We start from the raw sequence: 24,039 nt of genomic DNA, 5'->3' as shown, positions 1-24,039 counted from the left end.
GAGTACACGTGAGCATCAATGAAATTCATAACATATAATATCTAAGTGGTCGTATTGTAAATTTTCACATTCTTGGAAACATAGTGATGCCCGTTGCTAAGCAACAGGAGCTGATGTTCTTTGCTATAACGTTCGTGGCAGAGCATGGGTAATTTCAAATCGTCAATAGATATAGATCATATCACGTCACCTACAATTGGTGAAACGCAGACAAACATTCTATATTTGGAAACTCTTGAAATACTGGCTAACGATTGTGACTTGTCGGACAAAATGTTATCTTGCAAAATCTGCAGGATCACATAGGCTTGGAGGTGTACACTGGGAAAATTTGCAACATATGTTTTGAAACATATGATAATCATATGTTTTCAAACATATGATTTACATGTACCTGTGTATTCCTGAATAAAAACAGAAATCTTTTTCAAATCCTTGAAAACTTTTAATCGTTCTTGAGCATTATTCGTGTATTTAAAAGCAAAAATATAAAATATTGATTAGATTGAATTATTCAAAGATAGTGTACTTTTTAAGTTCCTGATCATTTGTATGTTCTGTTAAGATGCATGTACATCGAATGAAGTTGGAAAACTATAACGATATTCAACCGATAACTATAACTACAGACTTTGATGTTTCATACATATTACGTTTTCATTGTGTCACTATACCCAAAATCTCTTCCTTCCATTTGGATAAAAATCTTGTGGCTCAACGAACGCATTTTTATCATTCGTAGTTGAAGCTACACCTGATGATGTAATTTTTCAACCGGATCATGTTATTATTAGCAACTCGCGGTTATTTTTGCCTGACCTTCCTATTGTAAATATACTTCATTGTTCATCCATTAAATTCACCATAAACAACTTGACAGTAACAATTTAGGCCCTGTCGATTATCAGGTGATGAAATATATGTCCTGCTTCTCGTTTATGCATGATAATTTGGTATCGGTAAGCCATTTGCCGTTACAGAAAGTTAAACATCGAATTATGAATCATGATGTTTCGAACGTCCGAGACACACCAATGTTGATTATGGCGAATGACTTCGTGATTTGAATAACCCATTTGCATCCTCTGGATAAACTGCACAGAACAAGTAAATTAATGAAACGTGAAGATAACAAACAGTGACCAATCTCATAACTCCTATAAGCAATACAAAATCGGTAGCTGAGCAAACACGGACCCCTGGACACACCAGAGGTGGGATCAGGTGCCTAGGAGAAGTAAGCATCCCATGTCAACCGGTAACACCCGCCATGAGCCGTATGTCTTGATCAGGAAACGGAGTTATCCGTAGTCAAAGTCAGTGTGATGGCAAGTGACTTCGTGATTTGAATACCTCCTCTGCATCCTCTGGTCATTCGTAATCTGTTTGAGAGACAAACTGTATAATGTAGTGAGTTCAATTTGATATCGACGTTAGAAGAAATATGTAAATATATGAAAGCTGACACCATTGATAAAACTCAGTTCTGTTTATACTCTCAGTATGACAAGTTCAATTTTGTGATCAAATTTGAAATATTTAAGGATACATTCATTGCTACGCCGTTTTCATATATTTGAATTTTCAGTAATTTCGACTGTATAAATGAAGGATTTTGATACAATATTTGATATATTTTGATATATGTATGCTCAGTGGGTAAAAATGCTAGAATTCGTATGTCACATCTCCTTAAGAATTATTTCTTTCAATTTGCTTTACATTTAGAGAATATTAGAATTATGTGTGATACCTTGTAAATCTCCGGGTTCGTGTGATACCTTGTAAATATCCGGGTTCGTGTGATACCTTGTAAATCTCCGGGTTCGTGTGATACCTTGTAAATATCCGGGTTCATGTGATACCTTGTTAATCTCCGGGTTCGTGTGATGCCTTGTAAATCTCCGGGTTCATAGTCCTTACATTCTACATCCCGTTAGATATATTTTCCACTCAATATTTAGTATCCTTCTTCCCTTACGTTAACCTTCCCTATGATAAATTGTGGCTGATTCTCACGGTATGCTAGTATATCCTACAGGATGTGTCTATCTTTCATGTATATCAGTGTAGATTGTGTTTAGCAGTTGCTTGTCTCTAAAATCGGTGTATTTTCCTGTCGTTAACAGACTAATATACAAATGTAAGAGATCTATATTTTGAATTTCCACTCGATAATGTTCATGACTATCGACCAACAAGAAAATATAAATAAGAGAATATTTGAAAGTGTCTGTCACAAATCATGATAACGGTGTTATAAGACGCTATTTCAATGAATAGGCGTGTCTTCCTTTTTTTTAAACAATACATGGTACAAACTCAAATACCTTGGGATTTTTTGTGATTCTATAACAAGTACCTTTTGTTTGAATTGTAGTTCATGTACAATGCTAATGTGAAATATTGTTTTCGGGTCTGTGTATCTATCTATTTTGTATTGCTTATGAGATTTACGAGATGATTACTGTTCGTTATCTTCACCTTTCATATGTTTTGGAAGATAAAGAACCATTTCGTCATCTTCACAGCTTCTCTTTTAAGACTTTTAGGGTATCATAGCGTTTGTAGTTTTGAGTTTTAAAAGTTCAAACAAATTCTGCTCCACTTGCTTTCTGAAGCACGAATCAGGAAAGATTACGCAAATTTATCGGATCATATCAACTTTTATTAATCATACATCTTAAAAATATTCCCACGGAGCGGAAATCATTTTCACTTGGGCTTGTGTGTCTATTGAAAAAAAAAAAACCTCACTTGAGATGCTTCCTAGAAATTACTCGTAAATAATTTATGTTAATTGATGTAGTTTTAGTTTCTTCGTACTTTAAATAAAAATTTTAATTTACGGTCGACATCAACTACTCATCATAGTTTTTACTCACTAATTGTGTCATTCATAACAACCTCCACTGATAGAAACTGTCGCGATGCATTACCCGCCAACACTTCAGAAACAATGAAACATTGTAGATAGTAAGATATGGAAGCATTTGATTTCAAATGTCAAACTCAATACGCATAATTCATATTTTGTTTTCCCAAAACAATATAATAATTGTTCTCGTGCTGTATTATATAGGAAACAACGGGCTTTCAATAGAGGTGCAGTGTGTTTCCGTATATAGGAAAGATGCATTAACATTTTCCCGCCAAAACTTGCCTGACTGATTTTAACGAGATTTTTATGAATGCTCTTAACCTCTAAATCTCATCATCAATAATCACTTGCTTTTTCAAGCGGCCAGAAACTCTATCTCTTTTTGTACAGAATTAAAAAGAAACCGAACATAGCTGGGTCACACTGATAAGCGATTCTAGGTCGTGTTTACCAACAATGTTTCCCGCCATCTTAAAGTGTCCAAAGAGCTTTAAATACCTAGTGAGGTCTTTATATCGGAAAAATAAACTTTTCATTTTATACATAAACGATTTCAATGCACATTTCTATCCGGCGTGACCTGATAACCTTCTTGGTTTCTTTTCTTCTTTTTTTTTGCTCGACCTCGTGCATTGACACGTGACAGTCAAGCTGTCAGAATTCTGGCAGATTACATCTTTTTTCCAAATCATCAGACTCCCTCTTTGGACGATAGAGTGTGCAAAATATCAGATAAGTAAGCCGACAATTGAGTCCCTATTTACTTGTTTTGTAAACGATTACCCTTCTCCCAATTGACCTTGCTATGAAGCATCTGAATTATTTCATATTTAAAAAAAATAAAAACGCTTTGTTTTATTCATGGAACAATGACACAAGGTGACTTTGTGTCCCAGAATGATAATGAATGAAGTTTGTTTTAATTAATCATTTGACACAGTTACATATTTTAACACTTTTGAAAGGGTAAATGATAGTATAATGTCAGAGGAAGAACGACCATTTAAAACCTTTTACAAAAACGTATTTGTTTTTTCCTCACTATCTAATCATGGAATACCTCTAGCATTACAAAAAATATCCATCAGTGCATGTAGAATTCGTAATATACGTGGGCTAAATATAGAGCTTAGGCAACATCTAAAAATAAATCCGATGCAATCGCAATTTACAAATGCAGGTAAGTAGGCTCTTTAAAGTACTTTTCTACACAATTTTTACTTTATATACAGAATTATAAGAGATCTATCAGGCGAACAGCTGCTAATTTAGTGATAAATTATGCACACATTAGTTTGAAATGTCAGTACTAGGGGACAGTATATATATCCATGTATGTAGAATGTGAATTACGAGTATTTGATTTACTGAGATCTAATCCTTTAAGCCCTGCTATCACATGTAAAATTGTATTATAAACTCCGTTGCAATTATCTTTGCACATGAGTGAAGGCTACCAATAAACGTTTTCATGCAAATGAAGAAAAAAAAAAAAAAAAAAAGATAACGAACAGTCATCAACGTCATAAATCTTACAATAGGCACTATTGTATACGTATCCTTTCTCCGCGTGTCGATAATGTTGATTTCACGGAGTGTGATCCGACTTTCCAGACCATCACATTCCATATCATCACGCTCTGAAACCGATAACGTCAAAATGCACCAATGAATGTTTTTGATGGAAAACAATTGCGTACACAAAAAGTAGACTGAAATCAAAACCATTTGTGCTATTATGTGTAGTTTTACGAAGTACTAGTGACATCTCTATATGAATCGCACAAATCCTACACAGAGGGCAAAATTGAGATGCGGGTAAACATGGACCCCGGGACATACCAGACGTGGGATCAGGTGCCTAGGAGCAATAAACATCCCCTGTGTACCCGTCATATCCGCCGAAAGCCCTATATCACCATCACTTGCGTATCAAATCAGTTGAGAGACATAGAAAGCATATACAGGTTATAATGGAATGTTGAGTATTACATAAATTTGGGAGGTTAGTGATGGACAATCTTAAGTTTGGCTTATCACAAGATTTGACATACGTTGTTATTAGATAAAAATTCGTCGATATATACAATGGATAATTATCGAGCTGGAGGACAATGCAAAAGACATATTCCCATGTACAAACGTCGTCAATATATACGATGGATAATTATCGAGCTGGAGGACAATGCAAAAGACATATTCCCATGTACAAACGTCGTCAATATATACGATGGATAATTATCGAGCTGGAGGACAATGCAAAAGACATATTCCCATGTACAAACGTTTTGATAAAGAATACCTAAAGAGATCAGCTAATTATAGAGCACAATTTGTGCCCATGGGAATTCCAACAGACCTAATCACAAAATACTACTTTGATATTGTAAATGAGGAATTCCAGCATTTTTTTTTTATTACAGTGTATATCAACCTCTGAGTATTTGTGCTTAGAATTAGAGTGGTGTTCACCAAAGTAAAGTTTGGATGATTGATCATAAGATATGAATACCTCCGATTTCCATTTTCCTTGAAGAAACAGGTGCCTCTTTATTTGATCGTGATGAATAGAGGAATGAAGTGTTTTAATGCTTTTGACTTTAGAAGTTTTATGGTTTCAAATTTACCAAACATTCTATAGAATATATGAGAATTCACATTTGAATTACACCACTTCTTGCAATATATATTGTGGCGCAATACGTCTGAAGTTTCCCCTTCGCAGCAGTTAATATTTTTGTGAGAAGAAAAGATATGGGATTGTTACAGAGCAGTATGGGAAATCATCAATATATCCCTCTTATACCGTTCATATGATTTAGTATTTTAATGAACTTAGATGTCAACGGTAAACTGAAAACACAACTTGATAACAAACGAAATTACTTCAGATTCCACGTCAACTTCCCATATTTGTATAACAATATTCCATTATCACCTGCATATGGTGCCTCTGTTTCTCAACTGATTCGATATTCTAAAGTATGTTCTGTTTGAGTCGAGGCAAGCCACTGACAAACAAGTTGATGGTGCAGGGATTTCAGCACTCTGGTCAGCATTTCGCAAATTCTATGGTAGTTATAATGATCTGATTTACAAATACAAGCTACCAGTACATAGGTACATGTATCACTGTGTCGTATGCTGTCTGTTGTGTGTTAGGCTGTTCTATACACATTGAGTTTAACTTCCGTTTGCCTGGTCAAGATGTAGGGCTTACAGCGGGTGTGACAGGTCAACCATGTATGCTTACTCCTCTTCGGCATCTGATCCCACCTCTAGTGTGTCTATGGGTCCGTGTTAGCCCTTCCCTAAATTTTGTATTCTTTATGGGATTTATGAGATTGATCACTGTTCGTTATCTTTATTTTTCATATCCTATATATACATGTACGCTGTAGTTCAGATATTCATAGAAAATACTTGGATTTACTAGAACACACTATGGAATTATTTAAATTGGTAGGAATCATTTTTGCGGATTGTCGAAATTTTACATTTTCGTTGGAATGTAATTTCGTTGATATAGTTTCTTTATACATCGAAAGATTGTAGATAAATAGTGTATATCGTCGTAGTTCAAAATTCCTGGGGTACCCAAGAAATCCACGAAAATTGAGCCCTCTCAAAATATGCCCCTTCTACTGACAGGGTAAGTATTATAGGGAATATCAGAGTTAATCACCGAGTGGGGAAAGATGGAGTTTAACCAATGCTGGTATTCAACATCATGATATATACTGTATCTATTTATGAGGCTGTGTGAGATGTTATATATGTATACAGTCAAGAAGGTTATGTTTTTTCATTTAATTGTTGTACAAAAGAATTCTGCTTTGGAGGAGAAGAGATAAGAACATTTAGGTAAAAGTGCCAAACATGGAGTAACTGTGCAAAAGCCTGATTTTCTGGTATTCCTTAATACAAGTAATTACAAGAATGTAATGAACTGATTAGGAAATTGACTGTAATATAAACACTGGATGTAGCAGGTATAGTGAACAGATAAGATGTCAGGTAAACCTCCCTGAGGTGTAGGCTGGGCAGAAGATCGTACCTACCTGTCAAGCTGTAACCCATTAGATGAGATGTCTTATCGTATGTTATCGGGATTCCTCAAGGTTGCCTAAGGTTGATGTGATTTTACACGCAAGAATACTAATATTGAACCTAGTATATATTCCCTGCAGATGTAGAGGCACGTTAGTATATTGCGCGTTCTTACACCGAGTACATATTTGCATAAGAAAACATGATAAGCTTATTGAGACCTATACTGTGTCATAATATATGTTTATACATGCAAGCATGTTTGTTTTATGAAATATATTTTTTTTATACTGTTGTGTGTACTGTATCATTTATTGTGAGTAAATGATTTCTGTCCTGTGTAAGATGTTTGTTGTCTGAGATATCTACCATATGTTTATTGCCTGTCTACCGTAAACACAGTCAACGTACAGACATTTATATCTAAACCGTGAAATAATGGAGAAAAACAGTAAACATAGTCACTGCACTGACTGTTCCCAGCTGCTGGTACACATTTCAAAGTTGGATTACTTATTTCCACGATATATATATATATATATAATTTTTTATTATACTATTTTTTCTATATTATTTCTGGATTAGAGAGAGAGAGAGAGAGAGAGAGAGAGAGAGAGAGAGAGAGAGAGAGAGAGACTAATTCCTTCTCTCAGTTGTGCACACTATCAATGTTTTCAATGTAACGTTTAATCCGTCCTATTCCCTATTGTTGAATTTATGCTTAATTTTATCTCCGGTGTAGTGGATGAGCTCTTAAAAGAGCCTTGGCTACGTCATCAAAAATCTTCTCTCTCTCTTTGAGGGTGGTCCCATTTGACAAACGAATCCGCTTATTGGGAAATCTGTCAGAAGTTTCAATATATTGACTCTTTTAGTGTTGATAATTCTATTTAGGAACAGCACGCGAAGTGCAGATCAAGTAGTTAAACAAGATTAGGGTGTTCTCGGAAATTAATTAAACAGATAAAAGACGAAAGCATAACAGTAAGTGTCTGCTTATGCAGTCAATGAGGTTTTGGCAGTTCCCACCGTGAGAAATAATTGCATGCTTCTTTGAATTAAAGAGAAAAAATAGATTTATCTTTATTTACATCATATTCTATTTGCATAATTACGGTTTTAGAGCTACCCTAATTAGTATTTTATTTAGTTTTCGTGATATGTTCACACAAACGAATGTTTCTCTGATCTTTAGGAGATTGCATTTCGTATCAGGTGTACACAATCTCGACGGAACTTTTAGTGATGTTTAATGTTGAACAAAAGACTTTATTTTGCATACTCGTGTCTTTTGATGCATTATGATATTTGTTTCGAAGATGAATTCCATCCTATGTGATGATTTAACTGTTTACAATTCCCGGTTAATTGAAATGGGGAGAAGTCTTTTTCAAGCTCTATAAGGGGCGCAGTCCTATAACAGCATTCTGTAACGGCATTGTTTAAAGATACTGTTGTTAGTGGTTCATCTGGAAGCTATTACGAACAGAAATTGTTCCACTCTGATGAGTCCGATCATGAAAGGGTCCTCTTCATCTAAAAAATCACAACCTTTGACAGATCGTTTTCGCATGCTTGTCCACCTACTTTTGTCTCAGGGCTAGGGTGTTACGGTTAGTTTATGTATCAAAGTTTGTACTGCACGCCCTTTTAGGGTTGTACTTGCTCAGGTTTTTGGGTGAAAGTAAACACGTTATTTCATCTCACCCGTCTCCATATAACGGGATTTCCGCCATGTTTGTAGTATCGCTGCATGGATTACGCGTGGTTTTGCCGGGCTTTAAATATATGGTTATACCTACCTTCATCGAAAATTTTTAATTCAAGTCTGGACAAGTTTATGCGTGTCTTTTTTTCCCGTGTCACTTCAGCGGGCATGCCAAGATGTTTAATTATGTTGAAACAAGATTATTTATTAGCTTTAAATCGTGTTTTGACATGTTGCACGCTTTTGACACCTTGGTTACGCCTTGGATACACACACTTACGTTAGATTTACTCGTGGCCTACATAGTAAAACAAGCCCCAGCTTGTTGCGTTTTATCTAAACTTCCGATTTCTCTACATTTCCTCTCCGTCCACTCCAAAGAGTTGTAAAGTAAATATGTTTGTAATTAACAATTTTTAGTTTTGAATAAATAAAGCGAAGGCACACTTCATTCAAGTGCCGGAAGAGAAAAGGGTTTCCGCTCTCTTTTGTTCGGGGCTTTCGTATCTTACCTACTAGTACTTAGAGAACCATTTCATAGTTATACGGTATGCAACAAAGACTCGAAGAAGTTTAATACTTCTTAAAAATAAATGGAACTGAAAGAATTAGGACTACTTCTGTTTTTACGCTTTGTATAAATGTTGTGTCTAAGTCCATTACCAATTCGTCTTGTGCAATAGTATCAGCTTAAATTTAATGATTATAAAAAGTTCTTCTACATGAACATCTCAGTACATGAGATGCACGTCTGATACAAATTTCTGCGACAAGTTCAAACATGCTCTAACATGTTATTGTGCAATGTTGAATAAGCATTTAAAATAGATTCAAGGTCAGACAGCTTGAATCAGGCCACTGTATACTCGGGCTCTTAATATAGAACGAAGAGGCCATATAAGGAGGAAGGTTTTTTTTTTTGTTTTTTTTTTGTTAAATTCTTAACAACAAGATCAGACACGACGTTTTATTAATATACTACACGTCATTTCCATTATGAGTCATTAAAGAGACTAGATCCCAATTTTATATATATAAATATATATATATATATATATATATATATATATATATATATATATATATATTAATTTTTGATGTTAAACATTCAAAATATAATTCAATCAATCAAAGTTGACAACTAACGTTTGAAACTTTATAATGTAAGGATAAGGGCAATATCTTGGCATCAACTCTGTTATGTGTAAACAAAACGTAAGTCTAATAAACTAGTAAAATGTTTATTTTGTAATTAAAAGCATCCTAATTTTGCACAGACACAGATTTGACCTTCAGATGGTACATTTTACATAAAGAATACTTGAAATGTGATGTATATCATAAACTTAGATTGATAAGCAAACACTTTCAAAACTTCATAAACAAAAACGTACTCCAAACTTTTTTACACAACAAATAATGTATAGTATAACCTTGATTTTGTTTTGTGAAACTTGTTAATTAAACACATTAGGCAGTAGATTTTGATCATTATATGTGAAAAAGCAAAATTTGGAAGGAAAACGTGAATCACTCCATTTAAATTCCTAGAGGAGTTTCGAAATTTATTTTTAGTGCTTAAATCATAAATTTTACAGGAAGTAAGAACTCGAGAATAACTTATTAATCACCAAAACAAAATAGAAACGTTGAGAAAAGAAAGAATTGACTTCCAAAGTAATTTGTAAATTCAGTGGTGATAGTATGGTTGTAATAGTTACATGTATATTTTAAGCAAACTTTAAGATGAGCAACATGCTATCAACCAGAAAATTGTTACTATTGTAACACGATCAGTTTTGTTAAATTTAGATCGATTATTGTACCATGTGACCCACTTGTTATGTGAATTATTGCTATGTCGATAAACATGATTCTTATGTCAATTACCAAGAATTTTGAAGGCTCATTTTCGATATTAAAGATGAAATGACTAAGAGAAAACGATATTGAAACAGAATATGATAATGATTGTACAATTGCAGACCATTGGCATACATATTATTGAAGAAAACATACCATTAAAGATACAGGGCTCACGGCGGGTGTGACCTGCCGACAGAGAATGCTTACTCCTCCTAGGCACCTGATACCACCTCTGGTGTGTCCAGGGGTTCGTGTTTGCCCAATTTTCTATTTTGTATTCCTTATAGAAGTTACAAGATTGATCACTGTTCGTTATCTTCACCTTTATAGAAGTTACAAGATTGATCACTGTTCGTTATCTTCACCTTTATAGAAGTAACAAGATTGATCACTGTTCGTTATCTTCACCTTTTATAGGAGTTTTGAGATTGATCACTGTTTGTTATCTTCACCTTTATAGGAGTTATGAGATTGATCTGTTCGTTATCTTCACCTTTATAGGAGTTATGAGATTAATCTGTTCGTTATCTTCTTCTTTTTTTTATGATTTCATAGTTTATTACCATCAGTAGTACAATAGCACAGGTACAATGCATTACATTGCAGAAAAAATATAGACAAATTACAATAGTTTTATGAAATGTTCAATAGCATTTGTTTTCAATGCATAATTACATGATTTGATATGCTATATTCAGTTTCATTTTATATTTGTATATCTTCAACGCAATGAAGGAAATAAAGTTATTAAGCAGGCGTTTGTTTTGATTACATTCAAAATAAAAACCAATAACAATACTTTTCCATTGAATATTGACTTTGCACGCCAAAGACACCATATTCCAAACCAATGAAACATTTTTACACTCATATATAAGATGTCTCATATCTTCTGTTTCTAGACACAGAGAACATTTGTCAGAAGATTCTTTTTTCCATTTAAACATGTATTTTTCACAGGAAAGCAAATTATGCATCAGTTTATAATTAAATTCAGCAATATTTCTATCTAAAGCTAACTTGATTTTTTGTTGATAAATGTGTTTCCACATTTCTTTACATTATATTCTTTGTGATATAAATTATAGTGCTTAGGTGATATAAACAATTTACTCAAAAGTATTTCATAGAAAAATTTACATTTTTGTTTTTCAACCGTACAATATTTATTAGTAAAATTGAAATATCTTTTATCTTTTATGTTTATAAATTTTGATTCGTGTCCATGAATTTTCTCTCTTATGTATTTAAAAGCTGATTTAACTATTTTATATTCACAAAGTACATTTGCTTTTTTGCAAATTTCTTTGCTTATTTCATCAATGGTCTTAAAACCGCTATCATTGAACAAATCTTTTACATATTTAATATTTTTTATCCAATTTTTAAAATATATAGTCTTGTCATTAAACAAAAAATGCTTATTGTTCCAAATTGGTTCTTGTAATATTTCGTTATTGTTCATATTTTGCACATTAGGTATTTTTTTTACATTGATTAAAGTAAGTAAACAATTCATTTTCAATATATATTCTAGATTTACATTATAAGCTCTTAATAGCTTATCAAGGTGTGAACGTATAAAGTTATGACCGTCATTTTTTATAAGTCGCGGTATCCAGGCAGCTTTCAATGCATGGAATTTAGTAAGTATATCTATTACTCCAATACCGCCATCTTCTATTTTACCAATTAGTGTTTTTCTTTTTATTCTATCTTTTGACCCCCATAGAAAATTAAAAATAATTCTACATAGCTGTTTAATAAATATTTCACTGTTCGTTATCTTCACCTTTATAGAAGTTACAAGATTGATCACTGTTCGTTATCTTCATCTTTATAGAAGTTACAAGATTGATCACTGTTCGTTATCTTCACCTTTAAAGAAGTTACAAGATTGATCACTGTTCGTTATCTTCACCTTTATAGAAGTAACAAGATTGATCACTGTTCGTTATCCTCACCTTTATAGAAATTACAAGATTGATCACTATTCGTTATCTTCACCTTTTATAGGAGTTATGAGATTGATCACTGTTTGTTATCTTCACCTTTATAGGAGTTATGAGATTGATCACTGTTCGTTATCTTCACCTTTATAGGAGTTATGAGATTGATCACTGTTCGTTATCTTCACCTTTATAGGAGTTATGAGATTGATCACTGTTCGTTATCTTCACCTTTATAGGAGTTGTGAGATTGATCACTGTTCATTATCTTCACCTTTATAGGAGTTATGAGATTGATCACTGTTCGTTATCTTCACCTTTATAGGAGTTATGAGATTGATCACTGCTCGTTATCTTCACCTTTATGGGAGTTGTGAGATTGATCACTGTTCGTTATCTCCACCTTTATAGGAGTTGTGAGATTGATCACTGTTCATTATCTTCACCTTTATAGGAGTTATGAGATTGATCACTGTTCATTATCTTCACCTTTATAGGAGTTATGAGATTGATCACTGTTCGTTATCTTCACCTTTATGGGAGTTGTGAGATTGATCACTGTTCGTTATCTCCACCTTTATAGGAGTTGTGAGATTGATCACTGTTCGTTATCTTCACCTTTATAGGAGTTGTAAGATTGATCACTGCTCGTTATCTTCACCTTTATAGGAGTTATGAGATTGATCACTGCTCGTTATCTTCACCTTTATGGGAGTTGTGAGATTGATCACTGTTCGTTATCTCCACCTTTATAGGAGTTATGAGATTGATCACTGTTCGTTATCTTCACCTTTATAGGAGTTGTGAGATTGATCACTGCTCGTTATCTTCACCTTTATAGGAGTTATGAGATTGATCACTGCTCGTTATCTTCACCTTTATGGGAGTTGTGAGATTGATCACTGTTCGTTATCTCCACCTTTATAGGAGTTATGAGATTGATCACTGTTCGTTATCTTCACCTTTATAGGAGTTGTGAGATTGATCACTGCTCGTTATCTTCACCTTTATAGGAGTTATGAGATTGATCACTGTTCGTTATCTTCACCTTTATAGGAGTTATGAGATTGATCACTGTTCATTATCTTCACCTTTATAGGAGTTATGAGATTGATCACTGTTCGTTATCTTCACCTTTATAGGAGTTATGAGATTGATCACTGCTCGTTATCTTCACCTTTATGGGAGTTGTGAGATTGATCACTGTTCGTTATCTCCACCTTTATAGGAGTTATGAGATTGATCACTGTTCGTTATCTTCACCTTTATAGGAGTTGTGAGATTGATCACTGCTCGTTATCTTCACCTTTATAGGAGTTATGAGATTGATCACTGTTCGTTATCTTCACCTTTATAGGAGTTATGAGATTGATCACTGTTCGTTATCTTCACCTTTATAGGAGTTATGAGATTAATCACTGCTCGTTATCTTCACCTTTATAGGAGTTATGAGATTGATCAATGTTCGTTATCTTCACCTTTTCATGAGGACTATATGGTGTGGCAATCCAAGAAGATATAATACTCCAGCTTAGGAGGGGATAAATTCCTAGAGGGTTGTAAAGACCTGACGGTGAACCCAGGAAATTGGTTCAAATGGGTCTTACTTAGATGTACTATTGAATCATCTTTAAGAAGTATGTGTTTGATTTCTACACAGTTTTCCCCTCTAAGCGTTTATCTTGAAGAGAAAATATTTCTCCTTTTTAGTAAAGAATATTGCTAATCCATTGATGGTGAGAGACTTCATACTTGGTGAATGGACAGTTCAAATCTATTTAAACCATGACGGTCATGCTCATTTATCAATGTTAAATTTTAGGTATATACAAAGTTTGTATTTTTTCAATAGCGTATCTTGTTTAGCTCGATGTATGTATAATATTTTTGTATACGTTCAGTGTTTTAGTTTATTGTATGTTTTACATCGTATATAGGAATGTCTTTTGATTTTGGTTGGGTTTTTTTTTTTTAAATAAATCTACCTACATGTACAGGTTTAGAGATACGGATTAATATCTTTACTCCTGTATAACATGTATAGGTTTAGAGATACGGATTAATATCTTTACTCCTGTATAACATGTACAGGTTTAGAGATACGGATTAATATCTTTACTCCTGTATAACATGTATAGGTTTAGAGATACGGATTAATATCTTTACTCCTGTATAACATGTACAGGTTTAGAGATACGGATTAATATCTTTACTCCTGTATAACATGTACAGGTTTAGAGATACGGATTAATATCTTTACTCCTGTATAACATGTATAGGTTTAGAGATACGGATTAATATCTTTACTCCTGTATAACATGTATAGGTTTAGAGATACGGATTAATATCTTTACTCCTGTATAACATGTACAGGTTTAGAGATACGGATTAATATCTTTACTCCTGTATAACATGTACAGGTTTAGAGATACGGATTAATATCTTTACTCCTGTATAACATGTATAGGTTTAGAGATACGGATTAATATCTTTACTCCTGTATAACATGTACAGGTTTAGAGATACGGATTAATATCTTTACTCCTGTATAACATGTATAGGTTTAGAGATACGGATTAATATCTTTACTCCTGTATAACATGTATAGGTTTAGAGATACGGATTAATATCTTTACTCCTGTATAACATGTATAGGTTTAGAGATACGGATTAATATCTTTACTCCTGTATAACATGTATAGGTTTAGAGATACGGATTAATATCTTTACTCCTGTATAACATGTATAGGTTTAGAGATACGGATTAATATCTTTACTCCTGTATAACATGTATAGGTTTAGAGATACGGATTAATATCTTTACTCCTGTATAACATGTACAGGTTTAGAGATACGGATTAATATCTTTACTCCTGTATAACATGTACAGGTTTAGAGATACGGATTAATATCTTTACTCCTGTATAACATGTATAAGTTTAGAGATACGGATTAATATCTTTACTCCTGTATAACATGTATAGGTTTAGAGATACGGATTAATATCTTTACTCCTGTATAACATGTACAGGTTTAGAGATACGGATTAATATCTTTACTCCTGTATAACATGTACAGGTTTAGAGATACGGATTAATATCTTTACTCCTGTATAACATGTACAGGTTTAGAGATACGGATTAATATCTTTACTCCTGTATAACATGTATAGGTTTAGAGATACGGATTAATATCTTTACTCCTGTATAACATGTATAGGTTTAGAGATACGGATTAATATCTTTACTCCTGTATAACATTTCGCAACGCTGTTGGATAAACATTATTGAGATTCCTTATTTTCTGTGTACCATGTTGCTAATGTTAGAATGATAGTGTAGTATCTGCATTGACAAATTACATATTTGTTGAAAAGAAACGGCCGTTTTACTCCATTTTCCACGTACGTGTAGTGAAAAACACAACACAATCCGGAAGTTCCTGCATGAATACGCCCTTCCTGTTGCTACACCAACGGAAAAACTTGAATAATGACAGGATGGAATGCTTTTCTCCAGAATGTGGCCTCCGAGTCAGGATGGTATCCGGTTGCGTACTACGACGTAGTTATGTTGTTAACATCCTGTAAAATTTCAACCTCTTAATTCATAGGGAAAGTGCAATGAATGGGACAGCCATACACTTACTTTCTTACGTGAAATGACCATGTCTTCGTTGTCATGACACATCAATACTATGTAACATAGGCCTGATGCAGGGGATGTTGTTGTTTTATTCTATCTAGATTGCTTCGTTTACTGTGCTTAATTTTCAGGAGAGCTGTCCACGTTTTGTTGTTTTCAATCTCTTTTCGTTTAACTTCTTGTACCGGGGGTTGAATCACGTTGTGATTAGAATCTATCAATGCATGCTATCTATGTTTGAATACCCTAACCTGAAACTATATATGGAAATCCTTTTCTCTATATTTTATGTAGTGGTGTGTGTGTGTGTGTGTGTGTGTGTGTGTGTGTGTGTGTGTGTGTGTGTGTGTGTGTGTGTGTGTGTTAGATATAACAATTGAAAATGAAACATCGTGACAGAATTGGAATTACAGGGCTGAGAAGTTTTACGACACGTGTAAGTATGACAATCACCACAAACATACCAACCTCCCTGTTCCATGTACACTGTAGGTAGGTTTCGCAGAAAACTTTTATTTTTGTATGTACTTTCAATAACTTTGAATACGTAAGTGAAATACTTTGTGAAATGTACATTGTGTGTGTAATTGATTTAGTGTATCTCTGTTGGGATGAGAAAGGTAGATTTTATAGTATGACTTCTCTTTGGTTGTGCTTGATTGGTGCTGTATTGTCATCTAAAAATATTCACATTGATAGCAAAACAGCTGTGTCTATATTAAGAACTCTCTAAAATTGATAGACGTCCACAAACCGTTTTACTGTATCATATATATATATATATATATATATATATATATATATATATATATCTTGAATGAAAACCACATGCTAGTGGAGAAACACACCCACGCCTTCCGTGAGTAAGCAAATTACTGTTAGATCAACGAGAAAATATGAATGGGATACGCATATGAACAATAAAGATATTAACATAAGGAGATGATGTTATAAAAATATGCTTTGAATAACATTGATGTTACAGGGGTTTCAACAGTCTCGTTTAAAGTCAGATTTCTCAAATTACATGGTCGTTACAATGATCTACTCTACCAATACAACCTATCAATGGGTCAAATGCTGTCTGACGTGTTTCATACCGATTGTTAGGCCATTCTTGACTACGGATTACTTCGTTTCCCTGATCAAGACAATCTCACGGCGGGTATGACAGGGGATACTTACTCCCCTTAGGCATCTGATCCCACCTCTGGTACATCCATGGGGTCCGTGTTTGCCATATACCCTTAATTTTGCATTCCTTATAGGAGTTATTACTATTCGTTATATTCACTTATTCACCATGATTAATTGTGAAAATGATGAGAAACTAAGTGAAATTCTATTTCTTCGCTGATCTCACAGTCTGAAGTTTTTTAAAGTAACTCTGTTTGATACGAATCCATACACTAAATTCAAAACATTTAACAACTTGAACCTGAAGAAAAGAGTCTATATACATAATTTATGCAATGCCAAACTTTCACAGCTAGTGGTTGAAGTATTGCTTTACATTTTTGAAATCGTTTACATTCCTCTAGAGGTTACCTAACGAAGCATCCTTATCGCTATATATCTGAGGTAGATATAGAATCTGAAATATTCGCCTGTTTTTAAGCAATAGAAAGAGAGAAGATTCACAATGTAAATGAACTTGCGTGTGCAAAACATCGACAACCACCTGTTGAACTGTAGTTACCGGTACCCGCTCTGTGTCTTGTTACCTTCACACTGCTCTAAGGAAACCGTTTCCGCCTCTGAACAAAAACTTGTTTGTTAAATTTAAGGTATAAGGTCAGATTTATCACTTGTGCAGAAATATCTTGTTTTCGAAGCATCCTTCGGAGAAAAAGATATAGTTTGATATATTCCGCACAGCCGTTTTGTGTAAATACATGTACTTGTAGATTTTTGTAGCTTTTATCAAAGTATACGTTACCTATAAAGCTCAATGAGAAAAGAGAGCACACGTGTGCAATATGCTTGTGTTGTTGATGATCTGGACAACGAGTTCATCGATGTCATCATAATACGAACCAAAAAAAAAACTTTTTCATCGTAATCATGAATGAAAATGGTTACAATTAAAAGTATTCTATTTACAATCTTCTTGTTAGTCACGAAATATTTGTCAGCATCCACACGGGACAAAATCCACAGTCCACTGAATCACGTTAACGTTAGAACTACCTATATTTTTGATGAACCGTTGTGAAAAAGCTTAAATATTTGGTGCATTACTGTTTCCTTGATGTAGCCACAACAACATAATTCTAACCCAAAGGAATGTCTCAGAACCCATTTAGTTTAAATTCAAATATTAAATATAATGAATAACAAACATTTAGTGTATGCTTATCATTTTTTAAAAGTTGATGGAAACAATCCGGTGGCTGACGTTTGTAAGGCTGTATCGGATGACGGGTCTGAAGCGTAAATAGGAGAGATTGTTTCTACCGTTTTGTGAGTTGCATATCATTTCACTGCAGCATTGTGGCATTCCGATCGTTACTCTGTCACGTGTGTATTTGACATTTTGATAAAGTCAAAGGTTGAGTTATAATTGAATGCATTTACATGATTGAAGCATTTCATTACTTCTGTAATGAAGGAATTATTTATGTTTACGTACACTCCGAGGAATTTGACATTTTTGCTTTGCTTTTTCTAACTTCTGGGTTGTTTTTCACGTGTTGTATTACTGTTTGATTTAAGCATGACTTTCATTATAAATGCCTTGGCATATGAAGAAAAGAAACACAAGATGAAACTCGCATATCATAATCGTAATTATGTTTAAGCATTCTGTAAATTTTATGGTATACACCATTTCGATATTTTTCATGACGTTTAACACCACTGATGATCAAAGACTGCCTTGCGTGCAATCAACATAGTTTTAACCTTGAAGTTTCATATTTTAAGCAGAATAGACTGCTTTGCTTTAATAGCTTTTTTCTTGTCTACGACCCTGACAAGAAGGGGTCAAATCTTAGTCTGACGCCGATTGAAATCAATTTTTAGTGCTATATACATCGCTATTACTGCAATCAACTTCAAGATGAACTCAGTGACTTTTAGAGCAACTCATAAATTCTGTTGAGGCTTACTGAAGAAAACAAATTGATAATTGACAAGTGGCCAGGAAAAATATTCGCAGGTTCTATATGGACGTACATGTAACATGAGGGAACAGATCGTGTTTATATTCAGTATTCAGACAACGGAACCTTACACATTCTAGATCATCCTTAAGTCCAGTTAAATTAACCTCTAAAATTCTGAAATATATTTCTATTTGGGTTTTGTTTATCATCTGAAGGAACAAAAACAAAAATATCACTAAACAATCATGACATCTATTGCACATCCTCCTCCAAAGAAGGCTGGACGTCACAACACTCCCAGGACACATGCCTTACGATCATTTTTTAAAGGTTTGAATAGTTTTAAGTCTGTAAACATCGGTCAAACTGACCCCGACATAACAAGGGCCTAAAAACCGCAGCGGTTGGCATCTGGTTTTTCCCATGTGTACGTGTATGATGAGAGTTGATTTAACTTTCTTTTAGACAGATTTTTTTTTATCTCTTTCAAGCTTAGATTTGCGCGTATGTCTACATATCAATGAATAAATATTACCGGTACATTTTGTTGTTGTTTGTTTTGTTTTGTTATGGGTTTGTTGTTGTTGGTTTTTTGTTGGGGTTTTTTCCCTGTTAAATATAGTATTTGAAGAAGTGCTGAATGTGAAGATTTCAATGTTCTCATAGTTGAGAAGAGTGTTATACAAAACAATACACGAGACACACATTGGTTGAAAACATAGTTATAACCAGGAGATCCAAGTCTTACAATAATTTGCATAATCTGATCCATATCCTTTTCTGTACATCAAACAGTTGTTAAAATTTACATGTATTCGAATTTGTATAACAAAACCTTGATATATTTGTTAGTTCATAAATTATTTTATACGTATATGTACTGCTTTGCTTGTCTTCAGCGACCACAGCTGTCAGCGACCACTGTGTGACAATTAAGTCTTCAAACGAAGATTCCGTGTACAAGAAAGAAAAACAGAGAGAGACTCGAAATTCCACATCAGAAAACAATCCTGTAGAGAAAGCCTCCGAAGGAGAGCAGGGAGTAAACCAAATCATGGAGACAAATGGACATTGGGCAGAAGTGACCAGTGTGGAAAGGTGATACACGCACGCTCAATGAACCATGAAAACACCTGTGCATTTTAAAAGTATATGTTTTACTTCCCTTGGTCAGTAGTAGACCATAAACAAAGTCTGACCTATGGAAATGGTCACTCAAGCCAAACCTAGTCATCATCTTAGCAAAGGGAGACCATCTTAAACTACAGTGGCGGTGATCTCACGGGACATGTTTCATTGTCTCTGTGAAAGTAAACAAAATGGTGACATGTTTCTGGTGCACAGCTGTTTTCTCTTAATATAAGTAATAAAATCATGGGCAATTTTGTATTGCACATCCTACCGTAACAGCAGTTATTCATATATATTGAATTTAGTACGGGTTATGATTAAATATCCTGGACCCAGTTGCACAAAAGTTAATCAACTTTAACCGACATTTAGCGTCCAGTTAAAACTGTATCGGTGTATGAGTTAATGACAAGTTTAACTGTTGGTGCAACTGGGTCCAGGTAAAGTTATCAGTATATCGCTATCTAACAAACATCACTCTTTTTGTACTTTTTAATATTTCAAAAATTTGCTATCTATTTCTTTGTTGTGTTGAAAACCATAAACTGATCAGAAATACAGTGTGTCAAGCCAAGACCCAAACAGTACACTGCATCGTAATAAATTTTCCTTATTGCCTCTTCTATCGTACACTGCGTGTTTCTCTCTCTCTCTCTCTCTCTCTCTCTCTCTCTCTCTCTCTCTCTCTCTCCTCATTGACATTTTCTCACGCTCAAATCACGTGGAAAAAAGGATATTGAAAATAAAAAAGTGCATCCCTCACTCAGAACGTTCCTTAATTGGTAATTAGCAGTTTGAGGTAAACATATGCATAGTCAATAACCATGTATCCCGTTTTGTTTTCAGCATTACACGGCAGTTACTGGGGGGTTAGAAACATAACTAGGTTGTAATAACTTTGTACTTCGTTACTTAATTTGGCTAAGTACAAAATGCCCTAAGCTATGAGCACCCTGTGACATGGTATAGTACGAGAAACGTGTCAATGGGGAGAGGGGAAACTCTGAACAAGATGAATAGGACCAAGTAGTGACGACATTACATATTTTTGTACCTGTCTTCACTCAGATCCGTGTACCTTTCGGAAATAGTTTAATTTGTTTGTTTACCTGGATTTTATCAGGTAATGCAGACAGTGTTTATAAATAGTCTTTCAAAATAAAAACATTTCTCTACATTATGATAAATTGTATAGACCATCACCGTTTGTATTCTTGAATATCAATTTTCAGATTGAAACTGAAAGGTTGTTGCAATTTGACCGACTCCTTTACGATGAACATTAGTATTGATATTAGTTTTACCGATTATATCCCGATTTCTGTAGGTACATGTATCCGGGTCATAGAATATTTCTTCTACCTAAATTAGAATAGAAAGTCGGGAGGGACAAACAAATATATATCTAAAGGGAATCTGACATCAGAAAAATAAGTAAGACTTGGGTTTACTAGGTGAAATGAAAAATATTAGTTAGACGCCTTTCTAAATTCACAATATTGAGTGTGATTGTTTTTGGAGTTAAATCAGTACTGTGTAAACACCTCTGGATATATGCTCGATATTTTGAATTATTCAGGCTGAATAACAAATTACATGCAAATGATGTATGACATAAAAGCATCAAACTTGAAATAAAACCAAAATAGCAAGAAATGTCCATCAAAATAGAACCAGCAACGCGGAACCTTACAACGCTTACCAATGTACGCACAGGCTTTGTTACAGCGGTTGTTGGTTTTTTTGTTGTTGGTTTTTTGTGTGGTTTTTTTGTTGTTGTTGTTGTTTTTTTTGTTGTTGTTTTTTTTTTTTTTTGCTTTGGGAAGGAGTGTTCGTTTGTTTATTGTTTGTTTGGCTTTTTGGCTTGCTTTTATTTCTTTTTCTTTTCTCTTCTTTTTTTTTTATTTTAAGGGTTTTTTAGAATTGATTTTTGATTTCCTTCTTGTAGATTTTGTTGGTTGTTTTGTTTTATGTGATGGTGGTGTCGTTTTTAAAACTGCATATTAAAACTTCTTAATTTGATTCACACAAAGGGCGATAGCAATTGTTAATTGATAACACCAAATTACCATTTTTAAAATAATTAAAAGCTCGTTTTCAATTGTTTAGTCATCCTCATACATCTAGTTACGGTATTTCGATACCAGGATTTATTTAATTACTGCTGTTTCTTTCTGATACTATTTTGACTTAAATAAAGAATTCAATATCTAATCGGTGAAGGGAAATGTGTATGTGAAATAGATGCATGCGTTGTCGATGGTGTTGAGGGTGGGATGTACATTTTCTTAAATGTTTCTACTTTTTGCTATAGAATAGATTTATTTTCTAATTCAGAGTCCAAACAGGGAATAATGAGATTTACATACATAAGGAAAGAAAACCAGAAGACAGAGTTAACATGAAATAAAATACAATGACACACTGTGAAAATGAAACTTCAAGCAAACAAACATTCACAGTACTCATCAATATACAGGAGATTGTCAAAATTAGGTAATTTAGTTAAAATTCCAACAGCCAAAAGAATCAACGTTGTATCATTGTTTAAACTGACAGCTGCATTTGTTCTTGTCTTGGTGGCGGATGCATTGGAAGATGGAGAATGATACAAATAATTGAACTTAATGTGTAACCCTGAATATTTGACGAGAACGCCTTTGGTCTTCAAAGACTTGAATAAAGATGAACTAGCAACAGAGATTGCAGAGGATTAACTTCACAGTCTTATGGGGATTACGCACACATAAAAACCTCTGGCTCATCTGCCGGAGCTCGTCATGCAGTCGACTTTGATGTCCAGAAACGTTAACTTAAATGGAATTATGACCAATGATTTTAAAACGATCTGTAAAAACTATATGTTTTAACAAGGATTTGTCTGTGTTTGAATAGGTTTATCAGCGTCATCGTTTTCATGCATTGAAATACTGTAACCGTTGAACACCGTACGTGTAAGGCGGATTGTGTTTGGGTGATTTTATCCACTTTGAGTGACTTTCCTCACAAAGACATCCAGTAACCATACACAAAGAGAAACTGTAATGTAGTGCCAAATCCCTGATGTTAATTATATTTTCAAAACTTTTTCATTTGTGTTTAATGAAATGTTTCACGAATATTCTATGACTCTAAACAAGAAACTTTGGAATTTTACAAATGTTCATATAAAAAAAAAAAAAAAAAAAAAAAAAAAAAAACGGAGAAAGGTGTCATTTACAAAATGTTGAAGATGAAGATATTGTTTATTTGGAAAAGTTTAAACAAAGAAAATATATTTCAGGGTTTTCCTTTCTTTTATTTTTTTTAAATACCAGTCTATTGGTATTGTCACGAAAGGAGTGTATAACTTTCATCTACTGTAGTTGACAGAATTGATATCTTTGATACGTTAATTGAATGCGATGTTTCCTTTGTTACAAAGAAGCCAGTCATCCCCCTGTTCGATTTCCGTTTGGTGCTTTATGTTTTGTTCTCTATTAAAGATCAAATAACCTGTAAAATGTTTTTTGTTTTAATATCTTTTATCTCCTGATTTTTTCTTTCTCTTTTGTATTAACCCTCTGTTAGCCTATCTATAAAATATTGTAATTTATTTTTTTTGGTCAGTAAGTACATATTACTTAGACGAGTGGATAATTCCTTGACCAGCTGACCACTCACAAAAGTTAAGCATGTAATCAATAGCACCAATTTCGTATTC

At 33.8% G+C, this 24,039-nt stretch overlaps 1 protein-coding gene across 1 annotated transcript; it reads left to right on the top strand.

Annotated features, from left to right (window-relative positions):
• Positions 1 to 3,412: 3,412 nt before the first annotated feature.
• LOC125675799 (uncharacterized) lies at positions 3,413 to 23,839 on the top strand. Its single transcript, XM_056160028.1, has 3 exons — positions 3,413 to 4,061; positions 20,105 to 20,303; positions 22,674 to 23,839. Exons 1-3 carry the CDS (start codon positions 3,863 to 3,865, stop codon positions 22,744 to 22,746), a joined length of 471 nt encoding a protein of 156 aa, XP_056016003.1. The 5' UTR covers positions 3,413 to 3,862; the 3' UTR covers positions 22,747 to 23,839.
• The last annotated feature ends 200 nt before the right edge of the window (positions 23,840 to 24,039 follow it).

Source organism: Ostrea edulis, chromosome 3 (assembly GCF_947568905.1).
Source record: "Ostrea edulis chromosome 3, xbOstEdul1.1, whole genome shotgun sequence".
Lineage (NCBI taxonomy): Eukaryota > Metazoa > Mollusca > Bivalvia > Ostreida > Ostreidae > Ostrea > Ostrea edulis.
The sequence above is the reverse complement of the archived record's forward strand: the minus strand, read 5'-3'. Positions and strand labels throughout refer to the sequence as shown.

Coding starts and splice junctions, on each gene's coding strand:
- LOC125675799 (XM_056160028.1), top strand. CDS start 3,863: ATGTCAGAGGAAGAACGACCATTTAAAACCTTTTACAAAAACGTATTT. Junction 4,062..20,104: donor ATCGCAATTTACAAATGCAG/GTAAGTAGGCTC, acceptor GCTTGTCTTCAG/CGACCACAGCTGTCAGCGAC. Junction 20,304..22,673: donor GAAGTGACCAGTGTGGAAAG/GTGATACACGCA, acceptor TTTCTAATTCAG/AGTCCAAACAGGGAATAATG.